Source organism: Oncorhynchus clarkii, chromosome 20 (assembly GCF_045791955.1).
Source record: "Oncorhynchus clarkii lewisi isolate Uvic-CL-2024 chromosome 20, UVic_Ocla_1.0, whole genome shotgun sequence".
NCBI lineage: Eukaryota > Metazoa > Chordata > Actinopteri > Salmoniformes > Salmonidae > Oncorhynchus > Oncorhynchus clarkii.
In genome coordinates, this window is record NC_092166.1 from 71,625,738 (window position 1) to 71,641,766 (window position 16,029).

At 44.3% G+C, this 16,029-nt stretch overlaps 1 protein-coding gene across 1 annotated transcript; it reads left to right on the forward strand.

Moving 5' to 3' along the window:
• The first annotated feature begins 260 nt into the window (after window positions 1-260).
• On the forward strand, window positions 261-6,860 carry LOC139376863 (ankyrin repeat domain-containing protein 1-like). The gene is given in 10 exon segments (XM_071119825.1): window positions 261-308; window positions 311-382; window positions 1,602-1,784; window positions 1,892-2,014; window positions 2,182-2,289; window positions 2,503-2,601; window positions 2,803-2,901; window positions 3,088-3,186; window positions 4,641-4,739; window positions 4,964-6,860. Coding segments are annotated over 10 exon segments (1,023 nt in total). The 3' UTR covers window positions 5,057-6,860.
• Window positions 6,861-16,029: the final 9,169 nt, after the last annotated feature.

Sequence of the window (16,029 nt, forward strand, 5' to 3'; positions counted from 1 at the left end):
TAGGCAGGCATTCTGCGATGTCACCTTATCTATGAGGAGAGTGCAAATGATTGAAGGTGTCTAGCGGTTTAGGAATTACATTTTTACAAGCCAGCAATGGTGACATCAGCGCATACCACGGACGCATGCCAGGCGTGACCACTGACGAGACACCTTGGCTGGGGCTGCGCGAGATGGTAAAGGGTGAATAGCGGGAAACATGACCTCATTTCTGTTTTTTTTTTTGGTTCCTAATCACAAACTCGTAGGCTATATAAGAGATGATGGATCTCATCCTCACCCAGAACAGAATTGACACTGGCCACTTCGGGAGTTGAGACACTGGAATACTTTTTATCACACAGACATACTAGACATGGGACTGCACAGCGTTGAAGAGCTGGTAGGTTGTTTTTTGCATGTGTGATCGGGATTCACTCTGCCTAATCCATTATTTTCTCTGGTTTTGGGCATTCTAGATGTTGCTGACAATATTAGTCTCTGATAGGTAGACAGGGCCGGCTCCAGGCATAAACGCTTAGGGCTTCTGTCGGGCTCTCAATTTACTGTTGAGAGTTAGACTCGTAGAATATATATAAGGTGCAAGTTCGAAATTTGGTTCTGCATCAGCAATTTTTATATTGTTATGCCAATCACTGACAGTCACTCAATTAGCAATGTCAACTAACAATTTTTATATTGGTAAATTAGTCTAGCCAGCTATCTAAACTTGTAGTAATCATGGCTGAATAGCAATCGGGCATGCAGGGCACATGCCTAGAGGCCCTGTCCTCCAGGGGGCACCCATACATTTTTTAAGTCACTCTCACTATGATATGACTAAAATGGTATAAATCATGGCAAAATGTATAGAATTGCAGGAAATGTCTTATAAAATTGCTGTGTAGAACTGCAGAGCACTAGCTTTACAACGGCAACATTTTCTCTACACCCCATGGCAAAATATGTAGAATTGCAGGAAATGTACTTTAAAACAAAAAAATCTCTCTGCTGTCAAGAGGGGAGCCACTAAAATGTTTTGCCTGCAAGGGGAGGGGGGGCAACCAAATCTCGTTTAGGGCCCCCAAAAGGCTAGAGCCGGCTCTGTAGGAGATCTTTCCGTTTGGTAATCTCCATTTTTCAATCTTTCCACACATTTCAGACTTGATTTTCCCTCATGAAAACTGTATCAATCTTCTGCAAAAATGTCCATTAATTATAATCCACATAATAATTCACATTTCCTGTTGCTGCAGGATTATTTTTCTGCTGTAGCAAACATGCTCAAATTAAGATCCTACATCTATCTGTACATACAATTAACAAAACATTATGGTTTTCATTTGGTCCAAAATAATCCAGCAGTTGGTTGTCTGCCCAGTCATCTAAAAGGGTTGGCTTTGATCAGTCTGTAAATGAGTTGGACATTAGACAGCACACATTTCTCTATTAGCACCCCAATACTTCCTTCTTTGGTCCTTTATTAGGACAGAAACATCTCACAGAGGGAAGGCTTTGTTGTGAATGGCTACCTGTCCTCCATTCTGTTTTTTCCTTTCTTGGAATAGAAAGTACTGCTTAGGTGGATGGCCAGCTCATCTCCAATCTGTTTTCTCTCCCAGGTCACTGGTAAAAGGTGTGAGGGAAAGGAGGCAGGCCAGCACCTATCGGGGGCGTGTTCAGAGAGTGTGTACGAGGCAGCCGTCAACCAGGAGAAACAGGATGGCCAGAGGTCACACAAAGACCTCATCCCAGAGGAGAATGAGAACAGCACTCAGGAGGAGATCACAGTTGTCAATCTCAATGTGAGTTTTTAGCTCCTCATATGCTTAGTACTCAATTAGAAACACTGAACATTCTACTTGCCTTTCAAAATGTGGCCCAACATTCTGTATACCTTATTCCTTTTCAGACCGACAAATCAGGCCGGCTGAAACTAGAGACCGTGGATGACCTTTTCAACATCCTGAAACTGAGGAAGAGGAGGAGGGAGAGGAAGGTGCAGAACAGGAAAGAACTTGAGCCAGAGATCATTGTACGTCCCGCCACTATTCACTCTACACAATCTTTCTCTCCTTCTTTCTTTAAAACTCCTCACCATAATCAAGAAGAGGGAATTCAATGTAGAAAGGCCAGCAACGGATTAAAACAAGTCAAACGGCACTAAGCTAATGCAACATGTCTCTTTTCATTGTCACACAGCCCGACACAGTCGATGAAGACACGTTCCTGAAAGCAGCTATGGAAAATAAACTGCCTGTGATTGAGAAGTACCTGTCAGATGGAGGTGACCCCAACGTCGGTGATCATGTGAGTACCGCATCATGTCTCTCTTATGATGACACATGGACAGCCATCTAAGTCAGTCTTTTGACATGCCAGAAGCTACATTGATTGAGACACAACATCTTGAGTTACAGACAGCCAAAGGCCAATATAGCACTAGTCTCACAATGCCACAGGACAAGTAACAGGAAGCCAAACGAATCTCACTTAATTCTGTCTGCCCTCCCTCTCTTACAGTTCCTAAGGACAGCACTACACAAAGCCTCATCCAAGGGCCATGTGGAGATTGTGAAGAGACTGCTGGAGGCTGGGGCTTCCATTGAGAAGAAAGACAGAGTAAGTTCTCTCTCTCTTTCTCTTTCTCTTAGTCACAAACTCAGATACTCACGCAGTCATGCAAGCATACACGCACTCTCACTCACTTGCTCACTCAATCACTCATCAGAGCTCTAATTACATACAGTACATGGGAAATGGTTCAGAATGGCTGGGAACTGTCATCATCCTAACACTGTTTGTTTTGCCCACTCCCTCCAGTTGGATGCCACTTCAGTACACTGGGCCTGCAGGGGAGGCAGCTTGACTACTCTGGAGCTGCTTCTCAATGAAGGAGGGAAGTTCAACTCCAGAGACAAGGTACAACACTGAGACAGAGAGCCCTTAAACCCAATTTGTGATGCCCAACATCAAAAACATATAGGGTTTTACTTAGGGATATATACAGAACAGAGCCATATATAGAGCATATTAAATGGTATATGGAGAGTTGAGCAGTCTGTGTTTGTGGTCTGACCCCCCCCCCCCCTCTCTGTTTTCTCTCAGCTGCGCAGCACTCCTCTCCATGTGGCAGTGAGGACGGGACACAATGAATGTGCTGAGCACCTCATCCACTGTGGAGCAGACGTCAACGCTAAAGACAGAGTAAGACATACAAACCCTAATATGACAAATGCAAGTATGGGGCAAATCACAGAGAGGCTTCACAAACCCACCAATTATACTCCATGCTATAATTTGTACTCCCGCTATCATCCAGAAGGCGAGGTCAGTACAGGTGCATCAAAGCTGGGACCGAGAGACTGAAAAATAGCTTCTATCTCAAGGCCATCAGACTGTTAAATAGCCATCACTTGCCGGCTACCACCCAGTTACTCTTAGAGGCTGCTGCCCTATATACAGTACATGGACATGGAATCACTGGCCACTTTAATAATGGAACACTAGCCACTTTAATAATGTTTACATACTGCTTTACTCATGTATATACTGTATTCTATTCTACTGTATTTTAGTCAATGCCACTCCGACATTGCTCTTCCTAATATTTACATTACCGATCAAAAGTTTGGGGTCACTTAGAAATGTCCTTGTTTTTGAAAGTAAAACTTCTTTTTTTTGTCCATTAAAATAACATAAAATTGATCAGAAATACAGTGTCGACATAGTTAATGTTGGAAATTACTATTGTAGCTGGAAATTGCTGATTTTTAATGGAATATCTACATAGGCGTACAGAGGCCCATTATCAGCAACCATCACTCCTGTGTTCAAATGGCACGTTGTGTTAGCTAATACAAGTTTATCATTTTAAAAGGCTAATTGATCATTAGAAAACCATTTTGCAATTATGTTAGCACAGCTGAAAACTGTTGTCCTGATTAAAGAAGCAATAAAACTGGCCTTCTTTAGACTAGTTGAGTATCTGGAGCATCAGCATTTGTGGGTTCGATTACAGGCTCAAAATGGACAGAAACAAATACATTTCTTCTGAAACTCGTCAGTCTATTCTTGTTCTGAGAAATGAAGGCTATTCCATGCGAGAAAATTGCCAAGAAACTAAAGATATTGTACAATGCTGTGTACTACTCCCTTCACAGAACAGCACAAACTGGGTCTAAACAGAATAGAAAGAGGAGTGGGAGGCCCCGGTGCACAACTGAGCAAGAGGACATTAGAGTGTCTAGTTAGAGAAACAGACGTCTCACAAGTTCTCAACTGGCAGCTTCATTAAATAGTACCCGCAAAACACCAGTCTCAACGTCAACGGTGAAGAGGCGACTCCGGGATGCTGGACTTCTAGGCAGAGTTCCTCTGTCCAGTGTCTGTGTTCTTATGCCTATCTTAATCTTTTATTTTTATTGGCCAGTCTGAGATATGGCTTTTTCTTTGCAACTCTGCATAGAAGGCCAGCATCCCGGAGTCGCCTCTTCACTGTTGACGTTGAGACTGGTGTTTTGCGGGTACTATTTAATTTATATTTAATGAGGCTGCTAAATATGTGTATGTGACCAATACATTTGGATTTGATTTGATTTGCACTATTGTATAGTATGGTTGTGTATTGCGTTTTTAATAGCTACTTTGTTTATGACCAGGATGGAGACACACCCATGCACGATGCTGTGAGGATAAACCGATTCAAAATGATCAGGCTGCTGCTGATGTATGGAGCCAGTCTTAAAACTAAGAACAGTGTAAGTACTCCATAATCATCCAACATGTCTGTCCTCATACAATTTTGGCTCATCTTTTCACATTCATTGAGTATATTCCAGTGACGTCGGTATGATTGTTACTGGTTATTGTGTGAGCATAGCGCCATTTACAGTCCATTTGAATATTGATGTTTGATACAGTAAGGTGATCCATTTTACAAATGCTTAGTTCATTTGAATGTTTGTGTTTTTTCCCCTTGCAGGAAGGCAAGTCCCCTAGTGAGAATCTTCTGGCATGGCAGAGTGGTGCTAAAAACCTCCTGTGTAACATCAACAATGACAAATCTGTTAAATAGAACAATGACTTCTCAAGGTCTTGGGGAGATCTATGGCTATTGAAATCCATCCATTAATTCAGATTGTCATTGATAACTGATACTGATAGAATTGTTGAATGCCGATATTGCTGGCCAATGTTAGGGCTGTAGCTTCCATGCATTTTGATGTTGTGTTGAAGTTGGCTATTGAGATTCTGGGGATATTTATGTGATTGTTGGTTTTATTTTTATTTCACCTTTATTTAACCAGGTAGGGCAGTTGAGAACAAGTGCTCATTTACAACTGCGACCTGGCCAAGATAAAGCAAAGCAAAGCAAAAACAACAACACAGAGTTACACATAAACAAACGTACAGTCAATAACACAATAGAAAAATATATGTACAGTGTGCAAATGTAGAAGAGTAGGGAGGTAAGGAAATAAATAGGCCATAGAGGCAAAATAAATTACAATTTAGCGTTAACACTGGAGTGATGATGATGTGCAAGTAGAGATACTGGGGTGCAAAAGAGCAAGAGGATAAGTAACAATATGGGGATGAGGTAGTTGGGTGTGCTATTTCCAGATTGGCTGTGTAAGCTGCTCTGACAGCTGATGCTTAAAGTTAGAGAGGGAGACATATAAGACTCCAGCTTCATGGATTTTTGCAATTCGTTCCAATCATTGGCAGCAGAGAACTGGAAGGAAAGGTGGCCAAAGGAAGTGTTGGCTTTGGGGATAACCAGTGAAATATACCTGCTGGAGCGCGTGCTACGGGTGGGTGTTGCTATAGTGACCAGTGAGGTGAGAAAAGGCGGGGCTTTACCTAGCAGAGACTTATAGATGATCTGGAGCCAGTGGGTTTGGCGACGAATATGTAGTGAGGGCCAGCCAATGAGAGCATACAGGTCGCAGTGGTGGGCAGTATATGGGGCTTTGGTGACAAAACGGATGGTACTGTGATAGACTACATCCAGTTTGCTGAGTAGAGTGTTGGAGGCTATTTTGTAAATGACATCGCCGAAGTCAAGGATCGGTAGGATGGTCAGTTTTACGAGGGTATGTTTGGCAGCATGAGTGAAGAAGGCTTTGTTGCGAAAGGAAGCTGATTCTAGATTTAATTTTGGATGCTTAATGTGAGTCTGGAAGGAGAGTTTACAGTCTAAACAGACACCTAGGTATTTGTAATTGTCCACATATTCTAAGTCAGAACTGTCCAGAGTAGTGATGCTAGTCAGGCGTGAGGGTGCGTGCAGCAATCGGTTGAAGAGCATGCACTTAGTTTTACTTACATTTAAAAGCCGTTGGAGGCCTCGGAAGGAGTGTTGTATGGCATTGAAGCTCGTTTGGAGGTTTGTTAGCACAGTGTCCAAAGAAGGGCCAGATGTATACAGAATGGTGTCGTCTGCGTAGAGGTGGATCAGAGAATCACCAGCAACAAGAGCAAGAGCAAGACAAATGCAATTGCATGTACTGTGGGATTTTACAAGGTGATATGTTACTGGAATACTTACAGTACAATTGTATGCTCAAAAGACTTTGAACAAAAAATGAGTATTAACCAAAGCTAGTTTCTGGTTACATTCACCTGTTTCAGTCTAAACACACAGACAGAAGTGATAGTAGTGAGCTGGAATGGAAAGTTGTTGTTGGTTTAGAGAATGTTTTAAATAGGAAATCATTTGAGTGATATTTTTGATGTTTTTTTTTTTTTAGAAAAGACTAGAATGCAAAGCGTCAAGAGACCTCACTGAGTTTTGTAATTATTGTAAAGTTAATTTGTATATTATGCTTGTTATTTATTGTTTGTTTAAGTCAATAAACCAATCTGATATTTTCAAATACTTATTTTGTGATCCATTGTAAATGTTTTTGTTATTTGAGTCTCTGTAAGCAAACAGTGAAGCCTAAAGCTTCAAAATATTAAACTGGGTGGTCCTTGCATTCATAATTTCTCTGAATTTAAGATTGGATCAGCTTACCTTGGCTTTCTCCAGCCCCATCCCTCAGCTTTATAGAAAATCAAGTGAAGGGGCTGCTGTTTGGCTGACGAATTCAGGATTGGGGTTTTAAAAACAGACTAAGGAAGATCTGTGTTGAAGCAGAGATCAAAGTAAATCATAGAGATGTGGGATATTATCCAAGGCAGAGTACAAGAGGAACCAGGAGATGAGAAAGTTTGCAGACTACCCCGAGCCACACATCAAACAGCAAACCCAATTGGTAACATAACTCCCTGCACAAATTACCCTTAGAATAGAGCTGCTTTACCCTCTACTGTGTCTAAAGAAACTCCTCTGTGTGTAACCCTGGTGGAAGCCCTGTCAGCCCAGCTCAGTGAGAAGGAACAGGACCTACTGAAATGGAGGAAGGAGCGAGATACCGTGGTGGAAGCCCTGTCAGCCCAGCTCAGTGAGAAGGAACAGGACCTACTGAAATGGAGGAAGGAGCGAGATACCGTGGTGGTAGCCCTGCCGGCCCAGCTCAGTGAGAAGGAACAGGACCTACTGAAATGGGGGAAGGAGCGGGATACCGTGGTGGTAGCCCTGTCGGCCCAGCTCAGTGAGAAGGAACAGGACCTACTGAAATGGAGGAAGGAGCGAGATACCGTGGTGGTAGCCCTGCCGGCCCAGCTCAGTGAGAAGGAACAGGACCTACTGAAATGGGGGAAGGAGCGGGATACCGTGGTGGTAGCCCTGTCGGCCCAGCTCAGTGAGAAGGAACAGGACCTACTGAAATGGAGGAAGGAGCGAGATACCCTGGTGGAAGCCTTGCCGGCCCAGCTCAGTACCTCATTTTCAAAAGATAAAGCTAAGAACATGAACAACTTCATAGTTAAGAACACTATAAAAATATGGAAGAAAATTAAACTTACTCTACAAGAACCAATATTACTCCCTTAAAACACAACCTTGTCGAATAATCCTTGGGTAGCTTTTCAGAATTCACTGATAAACTGGTCCACATTGAAAACTAAAGGCATAAGAAACCATAAATGACTTGGTAACATGAATCACATTTATTTCCATGAGAGAATTCAAAAGTAATGTTGGACTCACGAAAGTAGATCGTTTCAAATATATGCAATTTAAAAGGTACATATCACAACATTTTGATTAGAAATATGTTGGCCCTCACGCAACCTTGAGTGAATCTTATTTGAGTCAGATAAGGATGTTCGCATGATAGGGAAGATATACAAAACCTTGCAGAGAGCTTATCCAACTGACATTCTCCTAGAAACAAAATATAAACTATTGGAATTTAGACTTAAAAATAATTTATGTTGGCACAAAATGGAGGGAAAGTTGGAGCATAACTAACGAAATTACAGTTAACGAAAATGTACACTTAATCCAGTATAAACTACTGTATGTAATGAATTATACAAGAGACAAAATACAGCACAATGGCAGTGATGTCTGAAGTGTAAAACTAATAATGATTCAATAATCCATGCTTTCTGGGAACGCTATGGAGTCCCGGAATTGTGGGTGGAGCAAGAAAGTTAGCTGTCAGAAGACTTAATATACAGTATGAATGTACGTTTAGCTGGAGGTCTAGATACCGAAACTCCTCTCCAGCAGATTAGTCTCTGCTGCAACACCACGTGTCAACCAGCAGAGGTCAGTGAAAGCACAGACATGATGGATTGTTTGCTTGGGACTGTCAGAAACTTTTTTCATTTGGGATTATACAATTAGCACTATTAAATAGTCAATCTGCGATAAAAACAAACAAAAAAACTTTAACATTAATGATATAAACCCATTGATTCTTGAAGAACATAATTTATAAGTGCCTCAGGAGTTTAGTTCAACGGCTGTACTACTCCACCAAAACCCAACATATAAACGTGTTTTACAAATGTATTTGTAAACAATGTTATTGTAAACAAACACCGTATATCCTTAGAATGTGGTGAAAATGATAATTTTGATATCATAGACAGTCTGTCAATTTTTTTGCTTACGCTACAAGATTGCACGAGACAGATATACAGTAATTCAAGATAAGAACAATATGTTCTGTGCCCTGTTAATTCCCGTTAGTATGCACTTAGAAATGTAGCGAGAACTGAAGGTCAGAGTGACCTTGGAAGAGGATCAAAGGGAAATTACATTTCTTGGGTGGAATTTAGAAATGCTTCGATTTTTATCTGCTGTTTTTCTTTATTAGACCCACCACACCCCAACCCTTCCCTTGCCTGAAGTCTGATTATAATAGTTGCTGGCTCTTACAGAGTCTGATTTAGATGCTAATGAGGATGTGGTGTCCCAAATGCCACTCTATTCCCTATATAATGCACAGTGTTGGGGAAAGCTATGATGAAAATATAGTGTACCAAGCTATACAATTATTTCACACTGGAAGCAGTTGAGCTACAGTAAAGCTAGCCTTAAGATAAATATTGTTTGTTTAACTAAAGTTACTATGAATAAGTAGTTCACCAAATCAAAATGACCTCGTGAAAAATGATATGTAATACAAAGTTGAGACACATGACAGCAAGAACACATCACTCTGTAGTAAGATGTTAAGAGTGCAATGAGAGCCGTGTGACAGCCAGAGAGTGAGTGTGGTCGTAAAGGAAAACATAGTCCCAAAAGGTTTTGCTTGTCAGAACTTAACTTTTCAAGATACTGTATGAACTTTCAAAATACAGAAATCATCCCCGTATGATGCAAAACGCAGCACCATATGATGAAAAATGGGGACAATTGGGGACAATTTCTGTATTTTGAAAGTTACATACAGTATATGGAAAACTTGAGTTCTGACAAGAAAAACATTTAGGGACTATGTCAACAAAGGACTAATGAAACAAATACAAAAATATAATTTTTGGGTGTAGTTTTCCATTAATTTCCCAGTGGTCAGAGAGAGAGAGAACAATATGGGGTTATTTTGTGTGTTTTTTTTTTGTTTTTTTTGTAAAACATGTATGCCTATAGTGGGTTGTTCTAGAAAGAAGTTAGGTACACCGATACATGCCAAGAAAACTACTGAAAACACGATAAGATTTTAGTTTCGTTTAACTACCACCAAGCTGCTGCAAAACGTAGTTCAGTTACTAGTTGAATTACAAGTAATGGAACTACTCCGCAACACTGGTGAGGAGTAGTCCACTATGTGCCAAAAGTAGTGCACTATGTAGGGAATAGGGTGCCATTTGGGACGCAAACTTGCTGCTGGCATGGACATGAAGACTGGCTGGTACTCAAGGTTTTGGACAAAAACAGGGTAAAAAAAACATGCATTTTCCTGTGTGCTATGTCCAGTTGTTGTCGTACCCCAACAACCACATTGAAAATAAGTATTTTTACATTTCATGTGTCTTAATCTGTGTTTCTTGTACTTTTAGATACTGTTTTTAAACTGTACAAATTGTTTAACCCAAAATAAAATCAATGAATCATCAACTCATTTAAATGTCCTAGGCCCATATTCACAAAGGCAGTGTTTATACAGGCAGCCCAATTCTGATATTGTTTTCACTATTGGTCTTTTGACCAATTAGATCAGCTCTGAAAAATATCTGATGTGAAAAGATCTAATGTGATTGGTCAAAAGACCAATTAGTGGAAAAACTATCAGAATTGGGCAGCCTGTGTAAATGCAGCCAAAGCGTTGCAGCGTGTGGATCTAGGATCAGTTTAGCCTTGGATCACAAGCAATACGATTACATGGACATGGGGGACTGATCCAAGATCCGCACTCCTACTCTGAGACGCTTGCTAATATATGGCCCCTGATACAGACATTGGGACCCAAATTAAGGTGCTTCCTGAAACTGTATTTTATCTGGCGTCTGGTCCAAGGCAAAGTTGTAAGTACAAAACATACTTTAAGGTTCCTGGAATGTTACAATATAAAATGAAGTTAATCTCTCCTGACTGAGGAATGGGAAATGTAGTGTCCATCCACACTCTTACAAAAAAATAGTTATATTTGGAACCCAATAAAAAGCATGAGTGTCACACCCTGGTCAAAGTATTTTGTGTTTATCTTTATTTATTTGGTCAGGCCAGGGTGTGGCATGGGTTTTTGTATGTGGTGTGTATTTATGGGGATTGTAGCTAGTGGGGTGTTCTAGCTAAGTCTATGGCTGTCTGAAGTGGTTCTCAATCAGAGGCAGGTGTTTATCGTTGTCTCTGATTGGGAACCATATTTAGGCAGCCATATTCTTTGAGTTTGTCGTGGGTGATTGTTCCTGTCTATGTGTTTTTTCACCAGATAGGCTGTTTAGGTTTTTCGTTACGTTTTGTTTTTGTAGTATTGTATTGGAGATTCGTGTTTCGTATTATTAATAAACATGGATCGTAAACCACACGCTGCATTTTGGTCCGACTCTCCTTCTCAACAAGAAAACCGTTACAGAATCACCCACCACCAACGGACCAAGCAGCGTGTCAACAGGCAGGAGCAGCGCGAGGAGAAGCGCAATAAGGATTTCTGGACATGGGAGGAAATCCTCGACGGGAGAGGACCCTGGGCTAAACCAGGGGAGTGTAACCGCACTAAGGTGCAGCGGGAGAAGAAACAACAGGAACAGCCCAAGGAGGAGTACAGTATGGAGTATACTACTTGGGAGGAGATCGACAGGTGGGCGGCCGACCCAGGGAGAGTGCCGGAGCCCGCCTGGGATTCGCTGGAGCAGTGCGAGGAGGGTTACCGTAGAATGGAGGCGGTGAAAGCAGAGAGGCGCTGGTATGAGAAGGCAGCACGGCGACGCGGATGGAAGCCTGAGAGGCAGCCCCAAAAATTTCTTGGGGGGGGGCTAACAGGGAGTATGGCTATGCCAGGTAGGAGACCTGAGCAGACTCCCTGTGCTTACCGGGGGGCTAGAGAGACCGGACAGGCACCGTGTTATGCAGTGGTGCGCACGGTGTCTCCAGTGCGGGTGCATAGCCCGGTGCGGTATATTCCAGCTCCGCGTGTCGGCCGGGCTAGATTGAGCGTCGAGCCTAATGCCATGAAGCCGGCTCTACGCAGCTGGTCCCCAGTGCGTCTCCTTGGGCCGGCTTACATGGCACCAGCCTTGCGCTCGGTGTCTCCGGTTCGCCTGCATAGCCCAGTGCGGGCTATTCCACCTCGCCGCACTGGCAGGGCGACCGTGAGCATTCAACCAGGTAAGGTTGGGCAGGCTCGGTGCTCAAGAGCTCCAGTGCGCCTGCACGGTCCGGTTTTTCCAGTACCACCTCCACACCCCAGCCCTCCGGTAGCAGCTCCCCGCACCAGGCTTCCTGTGCGTGTCCTCGGCCCAGTACCACCAGTGCCAGCACCACGCATCAGGCCTACAGTGCGCCTCGCCTGTCCAGCGCTGTCGGAGCCCTCCTCCTCTCCAGCGCTGTCGGAGTCTCCCGCCTGTTTAGCGTTGTCAGAGCTTTCCGCCTCTACAGCGCTGCCGGAGTCTCCCGCCTGTTCAGAGCTGCCAGTTAGCATAGAGCTGCCAGTTAGCATAGAGCTGCCAGTTAGCAAGGAGCTGCCAGTTAGCAAGGAGCTGCCAGTCTGCAAGGAGCTGCCAGTCTGCATGGAGCTGCCAGTCTGCATAGAGCTGCCAGTCTGCATAGAGCTGCCAGTCTGCATGGAGCTGCCAGTCTGCAAGGAGCCGCCAGAGCTGCCTGTCTGCAGGATGCCGCCAAAGCTGCCAGTCTGCAAGGAGCCGCCAGAGCTGCCAGTCTGCAAGGAGCCGCCAGAGCTGCCAGTTAGCATGGAGCAGCCAGGGCCGCCAGTCAGCATGGAGCAGCCAGGGCCGCCAGTCAGCATGGAGCAGCCAGGGCCGCCAGTCAGCATGGAGCAGCCAGGGCCGCCAGTCAGCATGGAGCAGCCAGTCAGCATGGAGCAGCCAGTCAGCATGGAGCAGCCAGAGCAGCCAGTCAGCATGGAGCAGCCAGAGCAGCCAGTCAGCATGGAGCAGCCAGAGCTGCCAGTCAGCATGGAGCAGCCAGTCAGCATGGAGCAGCCAGAGCTGCCAGTCAGCATGGAGCAGCCAGTCAGCATGGAGCAGCCAGAGCTACCAGTCATCATGGAGCAGCCAGTCAGCATGGAGCAGCCAGAGCTGCCAGTCGACCAGACTCTTCCAGAGCTGCCAGTCGACCAGACTCTTCCAGAGCTGCCAGTCGACCAGACTCTTCCAGAGCTGCCAGTCGACCAGACTCTTCCAGAGCTGCCAGTCGACCAGACTCTTCCAGATCTGCCAGTCGACCAGACTCTTCCAGATCTGCCAGTCGACCAGACTCTTCCAGATCTGCCAGTCGACCAGACTCTTCCAGATCTGCCAGTCGACCAGACTCTTCCAGATCTGCCAGTCGACCAGACTCTTCCAGATCTGCCAGTCGACCAGACTCTTCCAGATCTGCCAGTCGGCCAGACTCTTCCAGATCTGCCAGTCGGCCAGACTCTTCCAGATCTGCCAGTCAGCCAGGATCTGCCGAAACCACCAGCCAGCCAGGTAGATTCATCAACCTGCCTGAGCTTCCTCTCACTCCTGAGCTTCCTCTCACTCCTGAGCTTCCCCTCAGTCCCGATCTGCCTCAGTCCCGAGCTGCCCCTCAGTCCCGATCTGCTCCTCAGTCCAGTGGGGTTCTGGGTGAGGACTACTAGGCCATGGTCGGCGGCGAGGGTGGACTATCCAGGGACGCGAGGAGAAGGGACTAAGACATTGATTGAGTGGGGTCCACGTCCCGCGCCGGAGCCGCCACCATGGACAGACGCCCACCCGGACCCTCCCTATTGTTTTGAGGTGCGTTCGGGAGTCCGCACCTTAGGGGGGGGGTTCTGTCACACCCTGGTCAAAGTATTTTGTGTTTATCTTTATTTATTTGGTCAGGCCAGGGTGTGGCATGGGTTTTTGTATGTGGTGTGTATTTATGGGGATTGTAGCTAGTGGGGTGTTCTAGCTAAGTCTATGGCTGTCTGAAGTGGTTCTCAATCAGAGGCAGGTGTTTATCGTTGTCTCTGATTGGGAACCATATTTAGGCAGCCATATTCTTTGAGTTTGTCGTGGGTGATTGTTCCTGTCTATGTGTTTTTTCACCAGATAGGCTGTTTAGGTTTTTCGTTACGTTTTGTTTTTGTAGTATTGTATTGGAGATTCGTGTTTCGTATTATTAATAAACATGGATCGTAAACCACACGCTGCATTTTGGTCCGACTCTCCTTCTCAACAAGAAAACCGTTACAATGAGCTGGCGCACACCCAGAGAAAATGATTTAGTGTAGGGGTGCTGACTAAAGGCGAATAAACTAAGCTCTAAAATAAATGAAGAGAGTCGCACACTCTATATATAGTTAATTCAGAAAATATTCAGACCCCTTGACTTTTTCCACATTTTGTTAGGTTATAGCCTTATTCTAAAATCTATTAAATAGTTTCCCCCCCTCATAAATCTACACACAATACCCCATAATGACAAAGCAAAAACAGGTTTTGAGAAATGTTTGCACATTTATTTTTTTAAATCACATTTACATAACTATTCAGACCCTTTACTGAGTACTTTGTTGAAGCACCTTTGGAAGCAATTACAGCCTCGATTCTTCTTGGGTATGATGCTACAAGCTTGGCAACCTGTATTTGGGGAGTTTCTCCCATTCTTCTCTGCAGATCCTCTCAAGCTCTGTCAGCTCAGATGCACAGCTATTTCACGGTTTCTCCAGAGATGTTCAATCAAGGACATTCAGAGACTTGTCCCGAAGCCACTCCTGCGTTGTCTTGGCTGTGTGCTTAAGGTCATTGTCCTGTTGTAAGGTGAACCTTCACCCCAGTCTGAAGTCCTGAGCGCTCTGGAGCAGGTTTTCATCAAGGATCTCTGTACTTTGCTCCGTTCATCTTTCGCTCGAGCCTGACTAGTCTCCCAGTCCCTGACGCTGAAAAACATCCCCACCGCATGATGCTCGCACCACCGTAGGGATGAGGCCAGGATTCCTCCAGACGTGACGCTTGGCATTCAGGCCAAATAGCTCCATCTTGGTTTCATCAGACCAGAGAATCTTGTTTCTCATGGTCTGAGAGTCTTTAGGTGCCTTTTTAGCAAACTCCAAGCTGGCTGTCATGTGTTTTTTACTGAAGAGTGGCTTCCGTCTGGCCCCTCTACCATAAAGGCCAGATTGGTGGAGTGCTGCAGAGATGGTTGGCATTCTAGAAGGTTCTCCCATCTCCACAGAGGAACTCTGGTGCTGTCAGAGTGGCCATTGGGTCCTTGGTCGCCTCCACAAACAAGGCCCTTCTCCCCCGATTGCTCAGCTTGGCTGGGCAGCCAGCTCTAGGAAGAGTCTTGTGGGTTCCAAACGTCTTCCATTTATGAATGGAGGTCATTGTGTTCTTGGGGACCTTCAATGCTGCAGACATTTTTTGGTACCCTTCCTCAGATCTGTACCTCGACACAATCCTGTCTAGGAGCTCTAGAGACAATGCCTTCGATCTCACTTCTTGGTTTTTGCTCTGACATGCACTGTCAACTGTGGGACCTTATATGGACAGGTGTGTGCCTTTCCAAACCATGTCCAATTCAATTGAATTTACCACAGGTGGACTCCAATCAACTTGTAGAAACATCTCAATGATGATCAACGGAAACTGGATGAACCTGAGCTCAATTTCGAGTCTCAAAGCAAAGGGTCTGAATACTTATGTAAATAAGGTATTTCTGATTTTTTATTTTTAATACATTTATGGGGTATTGTGTGTAGATTGATGAGGGAACATTTTTATTTTATCCATTTTAGATTAAGGCTGTAATGTAACAAAATGTGGGAAATGGGAAGGGGTCCGAATACTTTCCGAATGCACTGTACACTCCCAGTAGTTTATTGGGTAAAATACCAATGCTTTGGCATCACTGTACCTTCTTCAGGGTAATGTCATGAATGCTTGAGCCAGGTAATGTAGACAAAAATGCAATTAGTGCAACCAATGACAATATATGGAACCCAAATAGATTTGATCCTGTGATGCAGGCCATATGGCAAAGGGAGGGGTGGGGTGGGTGGAACTTAAAAGAACTGC